This window comes from Pteropus medius, unplaced genomic scaffold, assembly GCF_902729225.1.
Source record: "Pteropus medius unplaced genomic scaffold, Ma_sr-lr_union100, whole genome shotgun sequence".
Classification (NCBI taxonomy): domain Eukaryota; kingdom Metazoa; phylum Chordata; class Mammalia; order Chiroptera; family Pteropodidae; genus Pteropus; species Pteropus medius.
The window spans coordinates 26,579,472-26,598,214 of NW_024352787.1; the positions used below are offsets into that span (position 1 = coordinate 26,579,472).

General features: G+C 45.6%; 1 protein-coding gene and 1 pseudogene across 3 annotated transcripts in view; both read right to left on the reverse strand.

Annotated features, from left to right (window-relative positions):
* Positions 1-9,585: 9,585 nt before the first annotated feature.
* Positions 9,586-10,432, reverse strand: LOC120591464 (RWD domain-containing protein 1-like; annotated as a pseudogene).
* Positions 10,433-17,836: 7,404 nt separating this feature from the next.
* Positions 17,837-18,743, reverse strand: part of CLIP2 (CAP-Gly domain containing linker protein 2) — a 76,999-nt gene continuing 76,092 nt past the window's right edge. For all 3 annotated transcript variants that reach the window (XM_039849535.1, XM_039849534.1, XM_039849536.1), the window contains one exon: positions 17,837-18,600. In XM_039849535.1, coding sequence (XP_039705469.1) covers positions 18,589-18,600 — 12 coding nt within the window. In that variant the 3' untranslated portion in view covers positions 17,837-18,588. The remainder of the gene's footprint in view (positions 18,601-18,743) is intronic.

Below are 18,743 nucleotides of genomic sequence, written 5' to 3' on the forward strand. Positions count from 1 at the left end.
GTCTGAGGTGGACCTACATGACGAGAGGAGGGTGAGGCCAGATCAGGAGGAGGAAAAAGCCTGAGCACATCCTAGGAGACAGGAGATAGTGCAGGAGCCATTGGGAATAGTGTGTCTGGCTTGACCCAAATGTGGGAGAGAAGGCAGGGAAGGGAAGTGGCAGACCTATTGGAAAGAGCCCTGAAGTTGCGGGGGCAGGGGGGACCTCAATTGTAACATTGGAGGGGCATAGCACTATTTGTGGCACTTTTACCCACATGGCCGGGGCTGTTGGTGTCCTTCCCCTACGCCCTTGGCCAACCTGGAGTCACCTGCCAACAGCTACCTCTAACTGTAACTGAGGGCAACGTCTGGCTCCAGGTGAGTGCCAGACATTGGGGGAGGAGCTGGTGACGGAACCGCCCAGCTGCTCCCACTCAGTGGGATAATCCTGAGGTATGCTGTCCTCCCCAACTTTCAACAGGTCTCCAGCAAGACTGAGCCCTGAAGGTTACCTGAAGGTTCACTAGCTTTCCTCCCTGTTCCACCCTCCACATCCTAGTGTCATGTGCCAATCATCTGCACCCAAGTCCTTGGGGCATCTGAGTGAAGACAGCCAGAATTTCCTATTTCTCTGGGATCAACTTGATCAGGAAGAGGAAGAGATGTAGTAGACAAGGTAGGAGAAACAACCCAAGAGGGCAAAGCTGCAGGAGCCACGGAGAAGGGAGGTGTCTGCAGCTATAAAGGTTGAGACACTCGAGATGTAAGGGTCTGTGGGATGTGGTGGCATCTTCTTCCTTTCATTTTTTTAGTTATCTGGATTGCACCTTGTTTCAGAGAGGACTTAAAGCCACTTTTAACCACATATGTACAACAGTCACATCAGTTGGGGTCACCGTGTGCCTTATGAAGTGACATTGTCCCATTGCAGGGCCTTGATCCTTAAAGCCACCACTTCAGCCTCCCGTTGTACATACTGGAGCTCAGTAGTATTAATATTGCTGGTTTATCTGGCACACCTGTCCAGACCAAAGCTATCTTCTCTGATCTCTGTTGGGTGCATGAAGGTAAATTTCACACACTGAGTTTTAATCTTTTTCTTATTGATTTGTAGGAATTCTTTACATATTACAGATCCCATTTTTTTGTCAGTTACAAGTGCTGCAAATCTTTTCCCAAACTGACATTTATCTTTCATTTTGTTTTCAATATTTATTTATTAGGAGAATTTAAATATTTTATTAATTAGAAGTTTTAGATTTTAATATACTCACATTTGCCAATATTTTCATTTAACATTTGTGCTTTTTACCATGTCGTTTCAGAAAAACTTTGTATGGCTAATTCTGTTGGTGTTGTCTAATATCCATCCTACTCTTCTTCCTTAGTAACAAAATTTCAATTTTTAGCCTGGACATATTGCTACCCAGCTGTAAGACTACATTTCCCAGTCTCCTTTCCAGCTGAGTGTGGCTATTAGAGTGACAGCTGGCTAATAAAATGTGAATGAAAGTGTTTTGTGGGACTTCTAGGACATTACCCTCTTTCATCTTTCTCATTCTGCCATCTAGAAGGTAAATGTGATGGTTGGGGCTCCAGCAATCGTCTTGGACTTTGAGATGACCTCAGTATGGAAGAATGTGCTGAGCATGGCCAGGCGGAAAGTTAGAAGCCTATTTCATCACCGTGAATCAGTCATAATAGGTTTTCTGGTTTTGTTCTGTTTCATTGCCTACCTCTAGAGTGATTACACCTAAGATAAGACGATCATAAACAGAGAGACTTACTTAAGCCACTATAGCTTTGGGTTTTTCTAATCTGATACACTATTCTACATTTTCCTTTCAAAGTTTCATAACTTTACTTTTCACACATAGCTCTTTAATTCATCTGGAGTTGATTTTTGCTTATGTGGGAGGTGGGAATCTAATTTTATCCTTTTTCCATATGGACAGTTAATTGTCCTAGCATCATTTATCGAATAGTCCAAAACAAAATAGAAGGTATTTTTGGAATAAATTTAGTAAAAATTGCTGAAGACCTTTATAGATAATATTGTAAAATTAACTTAAGGATGTAAAATTTTAAAATGCTTAGTTAGATACACAGAAAAATATACCGTGCTCACAGATGAGAAGGTAACTCTCCCCTAAATCAATCTGTAAATTCAATGCCACCCCAATCAAATCCTGCTGTGGGTTTTTCAAGTTACATGTGCAAAGATAAACTTAAAAAAAAAAAAGTTTAAGAACTTAGAGGAAATGAAGGCAGGAAAATAAGATGAAACCAGAGGTGAGGGCGTGTGGTTGTCAAAGGAGGGCCACGCATCTTTGAAACTTTCGGGCACAGATACACAGAGGGAAACGTGATCAGTTTTTATCTAAAAAAAATAAAAGCACACCGTTGCCAGGTAAACAAAGCTGTTCCCGGAATAGGTGGACAAATGGGGTGTGGGGTGAAGGCTAAGGAGCACAGGGTTTATTTTCAGGGTGATGAAAATGTCCTAATATTGATTTTGATGTTTGCACAACTCTGTGACCATAGGAAAAAACTTGCATTGTGCACTTTAAATGGGTGAATTGTATGGTATATAAGTTACATCTTAAGAAAGCTGTTAAAAACTAAAAGGGGAACAAAGAACACACAGGCAGGCCCTGTAGATGTGTGGGCGTGAGCGAGCGGCTTCCTGACAAGCCCTCTAGGATAAACTGGCTCTAAGTCGGGCCTGGGGGGCTCTGTGGGGCAACTCGCTGAAAGGGGTCATTACCTAAAAGCCTGTAAAATCTCAAGATTTCCCAGTCCTGACCCAGGATGGTGAGTCTGAGCCCTCTGGTGGAGATAACTAGCAGGCAAGCCAGACCTGGCCTGGGCCCTTGGGAAGCCATATCTTCTGCCTACAGGAGAACGCTTCCTTTTTTGTTTTTTTAAAAAAAAACTTTTTATTGAGGGATCACATAAAAGTACACAAATCAGAAGTGTTCGGCAGGTTGGATTTTATAAACTGAATAGTTTCATGCAACCAGCACCCAGATCAGGAAATAGAATGTGCCTGGCCCCCAGAAGTCCCTTCATACCTCTTGCTGGCCATCGCCCAGCAGCTGGACTTCTGAGAGCATGGATGACCACTGCCTGTTTCATTCCTTATACACATGGAACCCTGCAGTATGTGTCGTTTTGTCTGGCACCTTTCAATTATCCACTACTTTTCTGTTCTTTATAGCTGGTGGGTAGGGGCGGGAAAGAGGCGAAACAAGCCTGACAAGTAGACATTCTAGGGGCTCCTGGTGACCAGCGATGGTTCTGGCAAGAAAGTGCTGGGATGGGGTATCTAACTGGCTGGCCTTAGTCATGAGCCCAGGTGTGACCGATCGTAGGTGACCCTGAAAATGATCCCTGTTGGGATGAATTCTGCAAGAGCCAACTATTCCTTGACTCTCGGCTCATTAGGAGGATCCTTGCACGGGATCTCTGCATAGCGCTATGTGAACAGCGCCTCCTGGGGCTGTGCGACGTGGTGGCTCAGTCGTTACACGGCCTTTCAGAGAACAGGACCAGACCATCCAGGAACTCAGTGTCTCAGGGCAGCCTGGAGTAAAGCAGGGCCAGCGGCCTGGTGTAGAACCTCTTCTGTCCTCCTTCATGCCAGCTCTCAGGACTCCAGCATCAGGTCAGACCAGGGTCCCACTGGAGGGTGAGGGACATGGGTGGGACCTCATGCCCAGTGTCCCCTCTAGGTTCCTGGCATCTTCCAGGCATAATATTCCCTGATGCCAATGGCTGTGGGTGTCAGAGACCACAGATGCTAAAACATGAAGGTCCTTAGAGGAAGCCTGGGTGACATGAGATTCAAGCAACCATGTACTTCAGTAAATCAAGAGTGATGTTTGCACGGACAGGCTAGTGAGTCTCTTAGATTGAGCTTTTTGAGAAAAGCAGTTGTGAAAGGGCAGGGAGATCCATGGGGCAGCTTGAGGAGACTTGTAAGGACAGCCAGGAGTAAAGCACCCGAGCTTCCTGGAGGGCACTGTGTGCTCTTGGGGTGAAGTGGAGGCAGGAGACCGGAGACGGGAAGCAGAGAACCCAGACGTGGCCACATGGCCCGCGTTTGCCATCCCTCCCACCATCCGCCATGTGATCTTGAGCCAGTGTTTACTCTTCTTGAGTTTTATTTGCTCATCTGCAAAACAGAGTTGATGACGATCATAAAACATCCATTGCATGTGTGAAGATTGAATGCCTGGAAGATTAAGAAGTAATCACTGAGATAAATAAGAATTTTAAACTGAGGAAATCAAAAGCCAGCAAAGACTTAAAATCAAGAATTTTTTAAAATAACGAAAATATTTTAAGACAAAAGAAATAAAAGACTAGGACCAATGAGGTGGCAACTTTAAAATATAAATGAGAGGAGAGCTAAAATATAATGCAAAGTTAAAATCAGTAAATACAAAATTAAAATGAAAAACCGGGGACGTAAGGCTTAAAAGTTACCCTTAACAAGAGATAAAAGTTAAGAGGTTTAAAATAATGATAAAATAAAGTGACAAAATGAATGTGATTTAAGTTAGAAGATCAAAGCCTAAAGTCTGAGATTAAGAGATTAACGTATGAAAGTTAAAGATGTGAGAGTTTAAGAAGATGCAGACGGCCACCCATGAGACAAAAAGAGATCTTCAAGGAGACAGGAGGGTGGATGAAGAACCGACACTAAGAACGAAGACAGTGATGTTTACCTTTTAAACAAAAAGTAAACTTTAAAGAGGACTAGGAGACAATAGCAAAAATCTTGACGATTACAGATGCAGATGGTCAAGTAATCTCAGGCTACAAAAAAAAATGAGAACAATTAAGTGACTTGTAAAGGGCTTCAGGAGAAGGAACATTGTTTAGAATGGAGGGCGAATCTGGGAATGCTTGGAGCTCAGAGAAGCTGGCAAAGAGAAGGGCAGGGTTGAAGGTTTAGGGGTGTGTGTGTGTGTGTGTGTGTGTGTGTGTGTGTGTGTGTGTGTGAATGATCCATCCCGACAACTGTTTATTGGTTAACTTACTAAGTGCCAGGTGCTGAGCTAAAAGCTAGTGGTATGGTTGAGCCCAAACCAGTGACTGCCTGCCCTTGGAGAGAGACAGGTGTTAAAAAGTTCCCTACGAGTATGTCTCTTTAGACTATGGTGCATGCCATGAGGGTATGAAGAGGGTGCCGTGGGGGATGAGGGGGCAGAATGGTGTGTGTGTGTGTGTGTGTGTGTGTGGTCACTGGAAAGGCTTCTCTGAGGGTGTGGGGTTTGAGCCAGGATCTGAGGGCTGAGCCAAGAGAAGGTGGGGTGGGAGTACCCCAGGGAGGTCCAGGCAGGAGGAGGGCAGAATGAAGGACAGAAAGTTATGAACATAATGAAGTCCAGGGATGTGCACACAGTGAGGGGGAAAATGAAGATGCTCCCGGTAAATTTCAGGCTCTAGGCTTCTGGGAAATTAGATCCCAGGTTGTTCATGGGGGTCAGAGGGGAGAGTGGCTGCTGCAGCTGGGGGACGCTGGCTATAAGGGGTGTCTAGATGGGTGTTGGGGCAGCCCTGGAGATGGCAGGTCCTTCCCTCTACTGGTATGTTTGAGAGAAAGAGCAGAAAACTGTGCCCAAGATTCCAGAGAAGATACTAGAACTGAGGCTCCTGGTTATTTGCCTTACCCCTTGTTGCCTGCTGAGGGCTGGACTGAGAGGGCTGAGGGTGACACCTGGTGGTGATTGGGAAACATGACAGATGAGGCTTGGCTGATGGGTCACCACAGAGCCAGGGCTCTGTGTTTCACCCTCCAGTTTCACCCTCATTTCCCTCAGGAGGAGAAGGCCAAGGCCTTCCAATTGACCTAGATGATCTGACTGATGTCGCCCAGAGCAGGCAGAGCAATGAGGGGAAGTGCGACAAGAGAAGTGCCAGTTCCTGAGATCACTCCCCTTTCACCCCTGCCATGTAACAGACCCTGTGTCCAAGTGGAGATGTCTTATTTGCAGTCACAACAACCCCGTGCAGTGTGTTTCACTGTCCTGACCACAATGGAGATGGGAAAGCAGAGACTCAGGGAAGTATAGGGGTCTGGCAAAGGTCATAAACCAGGTAAGTGGCTGAGCTGTAATTCAAGCCCAGATGTTCTCATTCTTAAGCCTGCTCAGGTTCCTTTCATGTCCCAACGGGCTGCTCTCCAAGGGCCAGTGTTGTGCACATCGGAGCGGAGGTGTCATGAGGACACTGCTCCTTGCTGCAGTCCACAGTGGATCAACCCTGCACCCAAGCACTGCTGCTCCAGATTCTACTTAATCTCTGAAGGGAGGGACCTGCCTGACCCCACCCCGGGAGGAGTGACCCAAGAAGGATGCTCCCCTGACCTCTGCCCAACTCATGATTCCCAACATTTCCCTCTGTGACCCTCACGCCTGGGGATCGTGCTTCCCACTTTAAAGATGAGGAAACTGAGGTCTTGCCCAGGGCCACAGGTAAGTTGATGAGTCAGAGATGGAACCTGGGTCTCAATCACTGCATGGCACTGCCTCTCATTGACACATGCAGGATGTGGTTTACCCTATCGGGAGTATAAAAGGGGTCCCATTCTTGGCAGATGAGAAAGAATCAGAGGAGGACTGCTTTAGAGCAGCATTTCTCAAAGGCAGCACTACTGACGTTTCTAAGCCAGGTGATTCTTTGTCCTGGAGGCCTGTCCTGTGTACTGCAGGCTACCCAGCAGCATCCTTGGCTTCTACCCATGAGATGTCAGTTGTGACCACTCAAAGTGTCTCAGGACATTGCCGGATATCCCCCACGGGGCTGAGAATCACTGGCTTGGAGAGAGTTGTGTGGTGAGTCCCACCTTCTGGGGGAGGGCGGGGTGCCTACCTCCCAACCAAAGCCTCGAAGCCTCGTAGGAGGGGCTTTAGGAAGACCCCTTGGAGAGCTCGTTATGCCTTCCTCGAGGTCGGGGAAAACAGTGGGCATTTTAAGTTGTGCCTAACATTTTAAGTCGTAAACTGAGACGATGCTTGCAATCAAAATGCCCTTTGTACTCTCTTACCTTTGAATGTTGACTGAGGCGGAGGGGCCTGCCCAAGTCTTGTGCAGGGTCAGGGGCAAGAGCACCCCCACTTGAATAGGCTTCATGACAAATAAGGAGACAAATCAAGTTGCTGCTATGACTACACCCTGTGAGTCCTGCTTGGATCTTTGTCATTGGCGTTCTGCAGATTTAATAAAATATGACAAAATGTGGACTTCTTTTTATTTATGATGATCGTGATTCTTTGCATTTCATATTTATATATTTTGTCAATTCTGGAAATTTCTCAGCTGTTTCCTCTTTAAATAACGCCTCTCTTCAATTTTATTTTCTTTTGGAACCCAGTGAGGCACATATTAGCCTTTCTTTTATTCTCTGTCTCTTATTTACTCAGTAAATATTTATCGAGCACGATGCCAGGCACGATTCCAGGCCTTTGGCCTCGGTAGGCTCCTTTGTGAATCTTAGCCAGTCCTTTCCATTTTCCACCTCTGGGTAATCTCTTCAGACCTATCTCTAGTTTTCCAATTCCCCGTCAGCTTTATTTAATATTTTGTTTTAAATATCTATTGAATTTTAAGTTCAGCGATGAGATTTTTCATTTTAGAAGTTCTAATTAGATCTTTTCAAACGAGTCTGGTCTTTTTCCTTGATAGTGTCATGCTCCTTGCTCCTGTTTTTAATTCAATCTTATTTCTTTAAAACTTAAAGATAAAGCAACTTAAAGATAAAGCAATTCCAGCATCTGAAGTTCTTTTTCTCCTGGCTTTTGTTGGCTTTTGCTTTGCGTATGGTTAAATTTTGGAGTGTGAGCTTCTGTTCAGTGGGAGTCCCAGAGGCCTGGGTGATGGCACATTCCATCAGAGTGGGCTTGCTCTGGTTTCTGCCAGGTGCTCTGTAGCAGGACCACTTCAAAGTCGTCTGCCGGCTTAGTAGTTCCTAAATTACCTCAGTGGCACAAATTTAAACTCCACTCTCTCATGAGGCTTGGGTTGTTGGAAAGTCTGTGATTTTTTGTTTCCCCCACCCAGAGTCTAGGCCAAGACACTCAAGTTTCCTTGTCCCCTCCCTTTGCCTGGGGAAAGATTTTCTAGCCCATACTTCTAGGAAGGTCATAGTTGTGTAGTTTTTGACTTCTGGTGGGCATCTTGGTTCCAGTTTTCCACCCTGCAAAGCCTTGTCCTCTGAGCGCCTTGTGGCCATGAAATCCCCAGCCTTTGGGTTTCCGACACGGGCAAATGCTCCGGGCAGCTGCAGCTAACGCATTGGCTTACCACTCTGGTTTCCAGATCTTGGTTTTCAGCCCTTGGGGATTTACTGTACTTTCCTGCAAGCTCAGCATATGCTTTAAAAGCACATGTGTTTTTTTTAACTGACTAATCACGACAGGAGAAATTCTATGAAGAGGAATTTTTTTTAAAAACAAAGTTTCGCCTGCTATATTGTCAGAAACAGAAACCTCACGTGTCTTCAGGAGCACATTTGTAATTCTTCTGGATTCTGAGGTAAACTGTTTTCAGAGGTTTGTTTTTCTGCTCCTCGTCTCCCAATGCCATTCTCTTTTGTTTTTTCTGCAGTGTTTTTCTAAGTCCTATACTGCTGAGTTTTTTACCCCCTCTTTCCTGACTCTCTGGTCTGGGAATAGCTCAGAGTGAGGGCTCTGTTTGCTCACTCCTATGGTCCAGTTTTCAATTCCCATGTGGAGTGTGGGTGGGAGCCCAGTTCCTCAGTGTGACCCTCCGTGTGTGCCTCTGCTTGGCATCCCATCCCGGCACCTCCCCTGGGGCGGCCATGGTGTTGGCCCCACTCCCCAGCACATGTGAAGTCCCCTGAGGTCTGGGTCACGGGACACAGAGGCTTGATTACTGTCGTCAGACCTCCCAGATCCTGGCGTCAGGTTGTCTGTCCATCTTATTGTATGGTGTTATAATGAACCTTTCGCTTTTCCTGTGTCTTCATGGGTATAGCATACAATATTTCTAACTCAGTTGTGCATCAAGAGGAAAATGGATAAAGTCAAATACCATATTATCTCACTTATATGTGGAAACTGAACAAAACAACACCAAACCATAGATATAAAGAACAGATTGGTGGTTTTCAGAGGCAGGGCGTGGAGGGTGGGCAAAATGGGTGAAGGAAGTCAGAAGGTACAGACTCCCAGTAACAAAATAAATAAGTTATGGGATGTAATGCACAGCATGATGACTACAGTCAATAATACTGTGTTGCATCTAAGAGAATAGATTTTAAAAGTTCTCATCACAAGACAAAAACTGTGACTATGTATGGTGATGGATGTTAACTAGACTTGTCGTGATAATCATTTCATGATATATACATGTAGCCAGTCATGTTGTATACCTGGAACTAAGAAATGTGGTTATTGTATTGGCAAGTTGGCAGAGGCTGCATTGTAGTTTCTCCACCTGAAAACCAAAGCCCTTATTACTTCTTTCTTCTATTCGAAATTTTAAGGTCAGCTTATTACATTTAATGATGAAAGTTATCAAAAGAATATCCTTCTGAAAATTATTTTTTCTTAGAAAAAAGAACATAAAAATTCAAAATACTTTCAGAGTAGCCTCAGATACCATGCCTGCAGATGGGGACGGGCCATTGATCACTCTCTGGTCAGCAAGATTGTAGCCCGGACCATCCTCCTAACCCTCTTGCTCCAAGTCACCCATTTCCTGGCACAAAGCCTCATCCGCCTCCACGTGTTTGCGGCACCTCCTGCAACCGGACATCAGATGCATGAAGATCACGATCTGTTTCAAATTACTGTTTCCTACTTAATGATTATTTTCTTCTTGTTCTTTTTCCATTGATTTCTTTCTAATTTCCAAGAGTCCCATGTCAAACTTGACCTTCCAACTTGAGAAATTGTTAATTGTAACGGAACACCACGGAATAATTGCTTTGTGGCTCCTGTTTTTCCGTTGCATATTCTGTCTTTTTTTCTTCTGGTGTTTATTTGATCTACTATTTCATTTAATTTTTCTTGCAAGGCAGACAATAAAGTCAAGATCATGACCACGCTGAGGGTTTCTTTTGCCCAGAGTGCTAATTTAAAAATGTCAGAGACATCCTTGTGTTTTAGATTCTCTTCTAGAGAATACTACATAAAGGGGGAATTCTTTCGGGTATTTTTCACTGCATGTGAATGTAGTGAACTTGAATGTAGTCTAGACAGCTTCATCATTTTCTCCAGCCTCAGATGTCAGAGTAATGGTGAAGCTGGGGGGATTTCCTGGTAACGACACTGTCGAAGCCTTCTTTACCCATCTCCCTCACATCCTGCAGCATGACAGGGAGAGAACGAGAGCAGGCCTGGAGCTAGACAGAGGCAGGGAGGGTGGACGCCAGCACCTCCAGCACACAGCACTGCTCCTTGCCAGACTCTGGCATGGTGGCCCTCTCTGCTGCCCATGGATGGCCAGGACACTATGGTGGGATGGTGGTCATGGGCACAAACTCAGGCCAAGTAAGCTGAGCACCAGCCCCCATTACTCCCTGGTTCTGCATTTGACTCCGTCATAACATTTTTCAAATTTATTTTTTATTAAGATATTTTTCCCAAAAGAAACATTGTGTCATTTCCTCCCCAGCTTTACTGAGATATAATTGACACATAATATTGTATAAGTTTAAGGTATACAACATGACTATTTCATATATGTGCATATCGCAAACTAATTATCATCCCTTGTAACTTCTAAATCAAGCGACATCAAACAGATTCTAATGTACAGCATGAGGACTATGATTAATAGTACTGTATTGTATGCCTGACATTTGCTAAGAGAGTAGATCTTAAATATTTTCACTACACAAAAAATGGTAACTTTGATGCGTTTAATTCGCTTGATCATGGTAAGCATTTCGTAATATATACATGTATTAAAACATGTATTTAACGCACACCTTAAATATATATATATAACTTTTTATTTGTAAATTATACCTTAATAAAAGCTAAAAAAAGAAAATGATAGGTAGTAGCAAATGAAAAAAGAAAACATAGTATATATATATACATATATATATATACACATAATGGAATATTATTATGTATATATTCCATTATGTATATATACATATATATATACATAATGGAATATTATTCCATTATGTGTGTATATATATATATATATATGGAATATTATACATAATGGAATATTATTATTCCATTATGTATATATATATATGGAATATTATACATAATTATTCCAATATTATTATTCCATTATGTGTATATATATATATGGAATATTATTATTATTCCATTATGTATATATATATATAATGGAATATTATTATTATTCCATTATGTATATATATATGGAATATTATACATAATGGAATATTATTCAGCATTAAAAAAGGAATAAAATCCTGCCATTTGTGACAATGTAGATGGACCTTGATTGATTATGCTAAGTGAAAGAAGTCAGTCACAAATGGACTGATACGGTATGATTTCACTTATATGAGATATCTAAAGTAGTTAAACTTACAGACACAGAAAGTAGAATGGTGGGTGCCAGGGAGAGGTGAAGGATAGAGAGGTAGTGTTTAATGGATACAGAGTTTCAGTTTTGCAAAATGAAAACATTCTAGAGATCCGTTGCAAAACTATGTGAATATAGTTAACACTACTGAATTGTATACTTTAAAATGGTTAAGATGTTAAATTCTATGTTATGTGATTTTTACCACAATTAAAAATGAAAAAAAAAAATTAATTTACCATCTGCACAGCCTTCCCCTCACCCCAAGTCTAGTGCAGTTGCTGAAATGATTCTTGGTATTTTCTCTTCTTTCTTCGGCTAACATGTTAAGTTGCATCAACTGATCTTTTCCCAGACATTATCTGAACAAATGAACATGTGGACACACCATTATTTAACAGATTCCTAATACAATTTGGCATGAATATTAATAAATCACAATCTTTCCACAATCTTACTGGTAATGGCAATTATCATAATGCAAAGTTTTTTCTTAAAAAAAAAACTTATTGAAGCGAACATAACATAAAATAATCATTTTAAAGAGGCATTCAGCACATTCCCAAAGTTGTGAAACCATCACCTCTATCTTGTTTCAAAACATTTTCATAAATTCTAAGTAAACCTCGTTTCCATTGAGCTGTTTCTCCCCACGTCCCCTTCCCCTCAGACTCTGGCAACCAGCGACCTGCTTCCCGTCTCTATGGATTTATCTCTTCTGGACATTTCCTATAAACGGAATCATGATATGTGACCTTGTGTGTCTCTCTGGCTTCTTTCACTTAGTTTGGAGGTTTATCCGAGTTGGAGTATATATTAGTACTTCATTCCTTTCTATGGCTGAATAACATTCATTGTGTGGATATATTATTTTGTTTATCCATTGATGGACATTTGTGTTGTTTTTACTTTTTAGCTATTATAAATAATGCTGTTATGAACATATTATATACAAGTGTTTGTGTGAATATGTTTTAACTTATACTGGGGATATACCTAGGAATGGAATGGCTGGTTTATAATGGCAATTCTTTTTTTTTGTTTGTTATTGTAATTTTTATAAGAGTTTATTTGAGTCAAACCAATGACATATCCTGGAGAGCAAGATCTCAAATTCTCCCATGGCAATTCTACATTTAACATTTTAAGGAATTGCCAAACTGTTTTCCAAAGTGACTGGATCATTTACATTCCCACCAGCAATGTATGAGTTCCAATTTCTCCACCTCCTTGTCAACACTTGTTAATGTATGTCTTTTTTCTTTAGCCATCCTAGTAGGTGTGAAGTGGTAACTCAGTGAGGTTTTGATTTGCGTTTTCCTAATGACTAATGAAGCTAAGCATCTTTTCATGGGCTATTGGACATCCGTGTATCTTCTCTGGAAAGATGTGTATTCAGATTCTTTGCCTATTTTTTAATTGGATTATTTGCCTTTTTATTGTGAGTTGAAAGTGTTCCTTATATATTCTAGATGCGACCCTTATCAGATACATGATTTGCAAACGTTTTCTCACATTTGGTGGGCACTCTTTGGTGCAGAAAAGTTTTAAATTTTGTTAAAGTCCAATTCATCTGTTTTCCCCCTTTGGTTACTTGTGTTTTAGGTTCATATCTCAGTGACTGATTCCAGGGCCGTGGCAGGGAAAATACAAGATGAATTTGGAGAATACCGTAGTACCAGAAAGTAAGGAGGTACTTAAAAAAGCAAAAGGATGGGGCATGTCAAAGAGATAGGAGAGCCAACTGAAAGGGCCCCCAATGACCAAAAGTCACACGACTTGAACAACAAAGTAAATATAATATTGGATAATAACCCAAAGCATAAAATAAATATCCATTAGTCCATAGTGAAATAAATAACTGGATAAATAAACAAACGGGGGAGAAGAGACAACTCTTCCTTACAGAAGTATTCCAGTTAATCAATGGAGAAAGAATGAGGGAACTAGAAAATCACTATTAGAATATCACAGTAAAAATTGCCTCAGGCGAGATTCACGAATGGATGTGAAAATCAGTGGTGAAAGTTTAAGAAGAAAATGGATATTTGCATAATCTCAGAGTATCTCATCCCAAGTAGTTATGAATTACTAAGGGAAAAAGTAACGTGACGGTGGAGAATGCTGGTGCTGTGTGCCAGGATTCTCCACTGTCCGATTATACATTTTTGTGCACGTCGCCTTAGTCAAGTGATCATCACAGACATCGAATCAGGTGCCTCTGATACGGTGCACTGGGAAGGCACATGACTTCTGTGCTCAATCCAATCATGAGAAAACACCAGACAAGCCAGACTGAGGAGCATTTGACAAAATAACTTCAGTGCTCTTCAAGAGTGCCAGGGTTATGAAAGACCAGGAAACTCTGAGAAACTGTTACAGATTGGAGGAGATTAAGAAGACATGACGAATATGTCCCACATGGATCCTTAATGGGATCCCGGAACAGAAAAGAGACATTAGAGGTAACACCAGTGAAATCCAAATAAAGTCTGTACTTTCGTCAATAGTATCCTGCCAATGTCAGTTTTCTAGTTTGGATCATTGAACTGTAGTTGTGCAAGAGGGTCACTGTCGAAGGGTGTATGGGAATGCTACTATTTTTGCAGTTCTTTAAAGTCTGGAATTATTCGAAAATTTAAGTTAGAAAAGTCAGTGTAAGAGGGGTATGGGGATGCCCTCTGTCTGGAGTGGCTGGTTCCCAACCCCCTCCCACCAGCCGGCCCCCTCCTACCGTAAGCCAGATCCCATCCAGCGGGAGACCTGCCCATTGGCTCCTGGAGCATCAATACAGGAATGCCTGTGGGCTGCACTGAGCTCTTGGAGCTCCTCTCACATCATGTGAGCAATCTGCTGTCTCCCAATCTGGACCATCGAGGGGCCCACCAAACTGAGGTGGGGGCTCCCAGGGACCCACAGATGCTCTCTTGCAGATGGAGAAGGGGCAACTTCCCTGCTAGGCTGGGAGAGTTGAAGAAACCACCAGGTGGAGCCTTTAGTTTAAGGGCTTCTCTGGGGTCTCATTTAGACCCCGCCGTGCACAAGGTCGTTTTTATTTTCCCCATGTTGCAGATGAGAACCCTAGGGCACAGGGAAGTTGAGCAATGGGCATGGCCCACACAGCCAGAGAGTGGTTGGCTGGGCTGGACCCCAAGGGTGTGCAGTGCCTGTGCTCTTTCCGGAGGGGTCCTGTCAGAGATGACTCCTCTCACCCCCAGGGTTGTAGCTCTGAAGGTCAAGGCTACCCTCCAGGCCCTCAGCTTTGCACACACCTCCCTGAAGCACCCCCCACCCAGTGCCTGGAGCTTCCTGCCTCCAGACTGGGAGCCCCTGAGGGCAGCTCTGGGTAATAGTCTATCATAGCCACCTTGTGCAACAACACTCTCCCCGCCCTCAGGAGGCCTTAAGTCCTTTCAGTTGTCTTCCTTCTGCCCTATACCTCCTGGATGCCATGCCCTGGGCAGACAAGGCCTCAGGAAGCTCCTTTTGTGAGAGTCAAGTCCTTTGCCATCTGATCTCATTTCAGGCCCTCTCAGCTTTGGTGATAGTAGGTAAGCCTTGTACTGGAGCCTTGCCCCCAGACCTCACCCAAGAGGCCAGCCCCCCATTCTCCCCATGACAGTCCCTGCCTGCTCCCTCCCTCCTTCTTCCCCCACCCAGCACCCTCTCCTTCACAGCAGCCAGGGTCACCCCAACTGCTGGCCTGGGAGCCCACGAGTGAGTGGGGGCCTTGTTCTCTGATAGCATGCCGTGCTGTGGAGTTCCCAGTGAAGGTTAGTTAAACTGGTTGCGAAAACACTTTAGCCAGGCGACAGTGACACATTTAGTGTCATCAACTCAAATGATTGGGCTAAACCTCAGGCGAAATGAAGAAAAAACCATGGGTCACAATGGCGTTTGGTAAATCTCAAGAGGAAAGAAACTTGTTTGTAGCAGCTCTTTGAATTTCAAATGCCGGGCTAGTAAGAAAGTTCTGGAAGGACAGAGACCATTTATATTTTACGTAGCAGAAGCCCAGAGAATAGGGCACTGTTTAAATTTACCAAAATCTGTCTCTTGATGAATGCTGTGTTGATTGCTTTCCATTTTTCCCCACCCCCAGACCCACTCTGCACGCCCTCCATCCTGGCTGTGCCCAGGGGCTGGCCTCTCGCCTTCCAACAGGCCCCCTTGCCTTGGCTTTGGGCTGGGTTCAGCGAATGGGCGGGGTGGCAGGAGGAGGGCGGGAGGACAGGCTCCCACTCTTCCAGCTCCTTCCCTGCTGGGCCATGTGGCTTGCTGGGTCCTCTCCACAGCTGCCGCTTTTGCCCAGTTTGTCACAGCCCCTTTGCTTTGCCCCCTCAGGGTAGCAGAGTCCTTCAGGGGATCCCTTCGCCCTGTCCACACCTGCGCACACAGCCCTCTCCTTCAACTCCTGGCCCCCTTGGGCAGTCCCACCACTTCCTCCAGGACTGTGCCGATATAGCTCCTGAGAAAGGGCGCGACGCTTCCAGACACATTCAGCTTAGCCTGGAGAGCCTCATTCAGTCTCCCAGGGAGACAACCTCAACTGCAAAGCCTGTAAAATAATCCACAAAGCTTGCAAATGCTGGCTGTTCATTTGATCCATCGACAGCTTGTTGCAGGAGATAGAATTAGCTTGCTAAAGTTGTAAGCGTTCTCATCTAACTTAACAAACTTGTGTTAGCCGATCCAGCACTATTTTGCCTATCAAGGAGATTTTTCTTTTGGGCCCATTTATAACTCTAACACTCAAATTCAAACGCTCGCTCCTCTCAAAGAGCTGCGGCAAATAAGATTCTTTCCTCTCAAGACTCAAATTCAAATCTAAACAAGGTGGCTCAGCCCCGGATTTCTTCAATGCCAGGCCCTCTGAGGCCCTCATCAGCCACTCACACCTGAGTCAAATTAGCTAGAAGCTCCCCAGGAGCAGTATCAAGGCCAAGCCCTGGCACCAGGATGTCCACAATCCAGGAGAGGCTTGGGAAGCTCAGGACAGAGGAGTAGACGACTGCAGGGGTCCTGGACCTCAGTCACAAACTTTATTGTCTTGAGCACAAACTCGCCACACTTCAACAATTCCACTTGGGGGAGGGGAAGGGTGAGGGGAGGGTTTGGGGAGGGGGCATGGCTGAGTCCACACTGGGCAGGCGGAGATGCTCACTGGGAAATTGCTTTGTTGACACCTGTCACCTGCTAGCCCACAGAGAGAGGGTACTCAGCTCTTCCCAGTGTGGGCCTTTGGCTGTTAGTAAACTAATCAGCGCCTCCTGTGGGTGGGCGAGCTGCCTGATTTTGCTGGAAATAGTATTTGACTCTGGGTTAGGCCGGTAAAGCATCGCTTCTACATGATGTTAAAACCGCATGCGAGAGCTACCGAAAGCCGGTGGGGAGAGGGCAGCGGGCCGATGAGACTTAACTGGCTGCCTGCAGGATGGGCACCACCCCCCTGTACCTGGGAGCCTTCAGAGGCTACCTGGGCGGCGTCATGGACTGCATTCCTGTCCTGACGTACCTCGGGAACACCATGATGAGGCACCAGGCTTTCCCCTACAGCCCCCGGCAGGGGAGGGCCCCAAGTGAAAACTCCCTGAGCTGGGGGAGTCGGAGTAGGCCCTCTGCGTTATGCTGCGGCATAAGGCAGTAACCTGCAGGCCCTCCAGCTCTAGAGGTGGGCGTTGTTGGGCCAAAGCTGACTTTTCCCACTGCTCACAAGCCTGGAGAAACTCAGCAGATCTTGAGAGAAAGAGGGAGAGACGGTTAGATTTTTCTTGCCAACAATATCCGTTAGGTTCTTTTCCTGGCTACAGGAGATAAGGCTTAAAAAGCTCTGGGCAGGTACGTGCCTGGTAAGACTGAAAGGGGCTGTTGGTACCTGTGCATTCTGATGTGTGTGCCTGGCACACACATCTCTGAACACTCACCCACATGTACCTGGGTGTGTATGTGCCACATTGCAAGAATGTTCGTGGTGTGTGCAGGCACAGCCCTGCCAGGCCTGGGGCTCAGTCCTGGAACCCAAGCGTGTGCATCTACATGGCCTGAGTGCGGCTGACAACAAACACCTCACCTGCATGGCCACGTGTGCAGGCATGACCCCTCTGAGTGTGCACGCGCCAAGGGTCAGTGGCTGTATACATCAGGGACTGCACGGGCACACCTGCAGGTGGGAGGCCCAGTTATGGAACATCTAGTCAGCCCAGGGGACGCTGTATTACTGACCAGTCAAAACACACCTGCAGCCCTGTTCTGGGTAGCCCTGCAGTCCCCTGCTCCAGCTGCAAGCCAGGCTGCACGGGGGCGGGGCGTGGCGGGCTTCCAAACTTTCCTAATACTGTGGCTCCTGGCCTTGGTGACCACCCTCTGGCCAGCAGCTTGAAGTTCTCTGTGTGTGTGTGTGTGTGTGTGTGGGTGTTAGAGCTGGGAGAAGAAGGGCCTTGCCCTCCAACACCTTGAACCTGGGACCTTGCTGGGCAGACAGGCTGAAGGAGACTCAGGATGTGGGGACAAGCAGCCTCAGGGACTGCCGTGGCCCGGAAGTGAATGGAGAAAAGGGGGTCCCCACCTGGCTCCTGAGGACTGGACTGCCCACCTCGGTGCCTGAAAGGAGAAGCTGGACATCCTCTGATGCTTTCCCGGGAAGATGGCTCTCTGGGGTCTGAGAGGGACCAAGGAGAAGGAGGGGAAGAAAGGGAGGGCAGAGACACGACCGGGGGCCAAGATGGTTCTGGGGAGAAGGGCCTGGCTGGATTGCCTCAGTCTTCCCACACACGCTCCAGAAACTGCCGGGGTGTCCTGGGTGTCCAGGCTGAAGGTCCCGGGGGCCAGTCCAGGGCTGTGCCACTTTCTGTGGAAGGTCGTGCTTGAGGAATCCTCCTGGTCCGGTGGGGGGTCGGGGTGGGGGATTGTCCACGGCGGAGGGTATGTTACTGTTACAAACACTGTTCTCATCTCCAAAGCGACAGTCCTGGCCCCTGCCTGGAGGCGGGCGCCGCTGGGGCAGAGCGGAGGGGCACTAGTGCCGACCGGGCTGTTCCAAGGTGTCCCTCAGGGTCAGTGCTTGTCCTGGAGAGAGCAAGGGCTTGATCAGCAAGTGTCTACAGAAATGGCAGAGTGGGTCAGGTAAAAAAGAGGGTGGGGGAGGGCTGGGGGAGGAGAGACCACACGTGCCAGGTAGAGGGGACAGCATTGGCAAAGGCCCTGGGGCA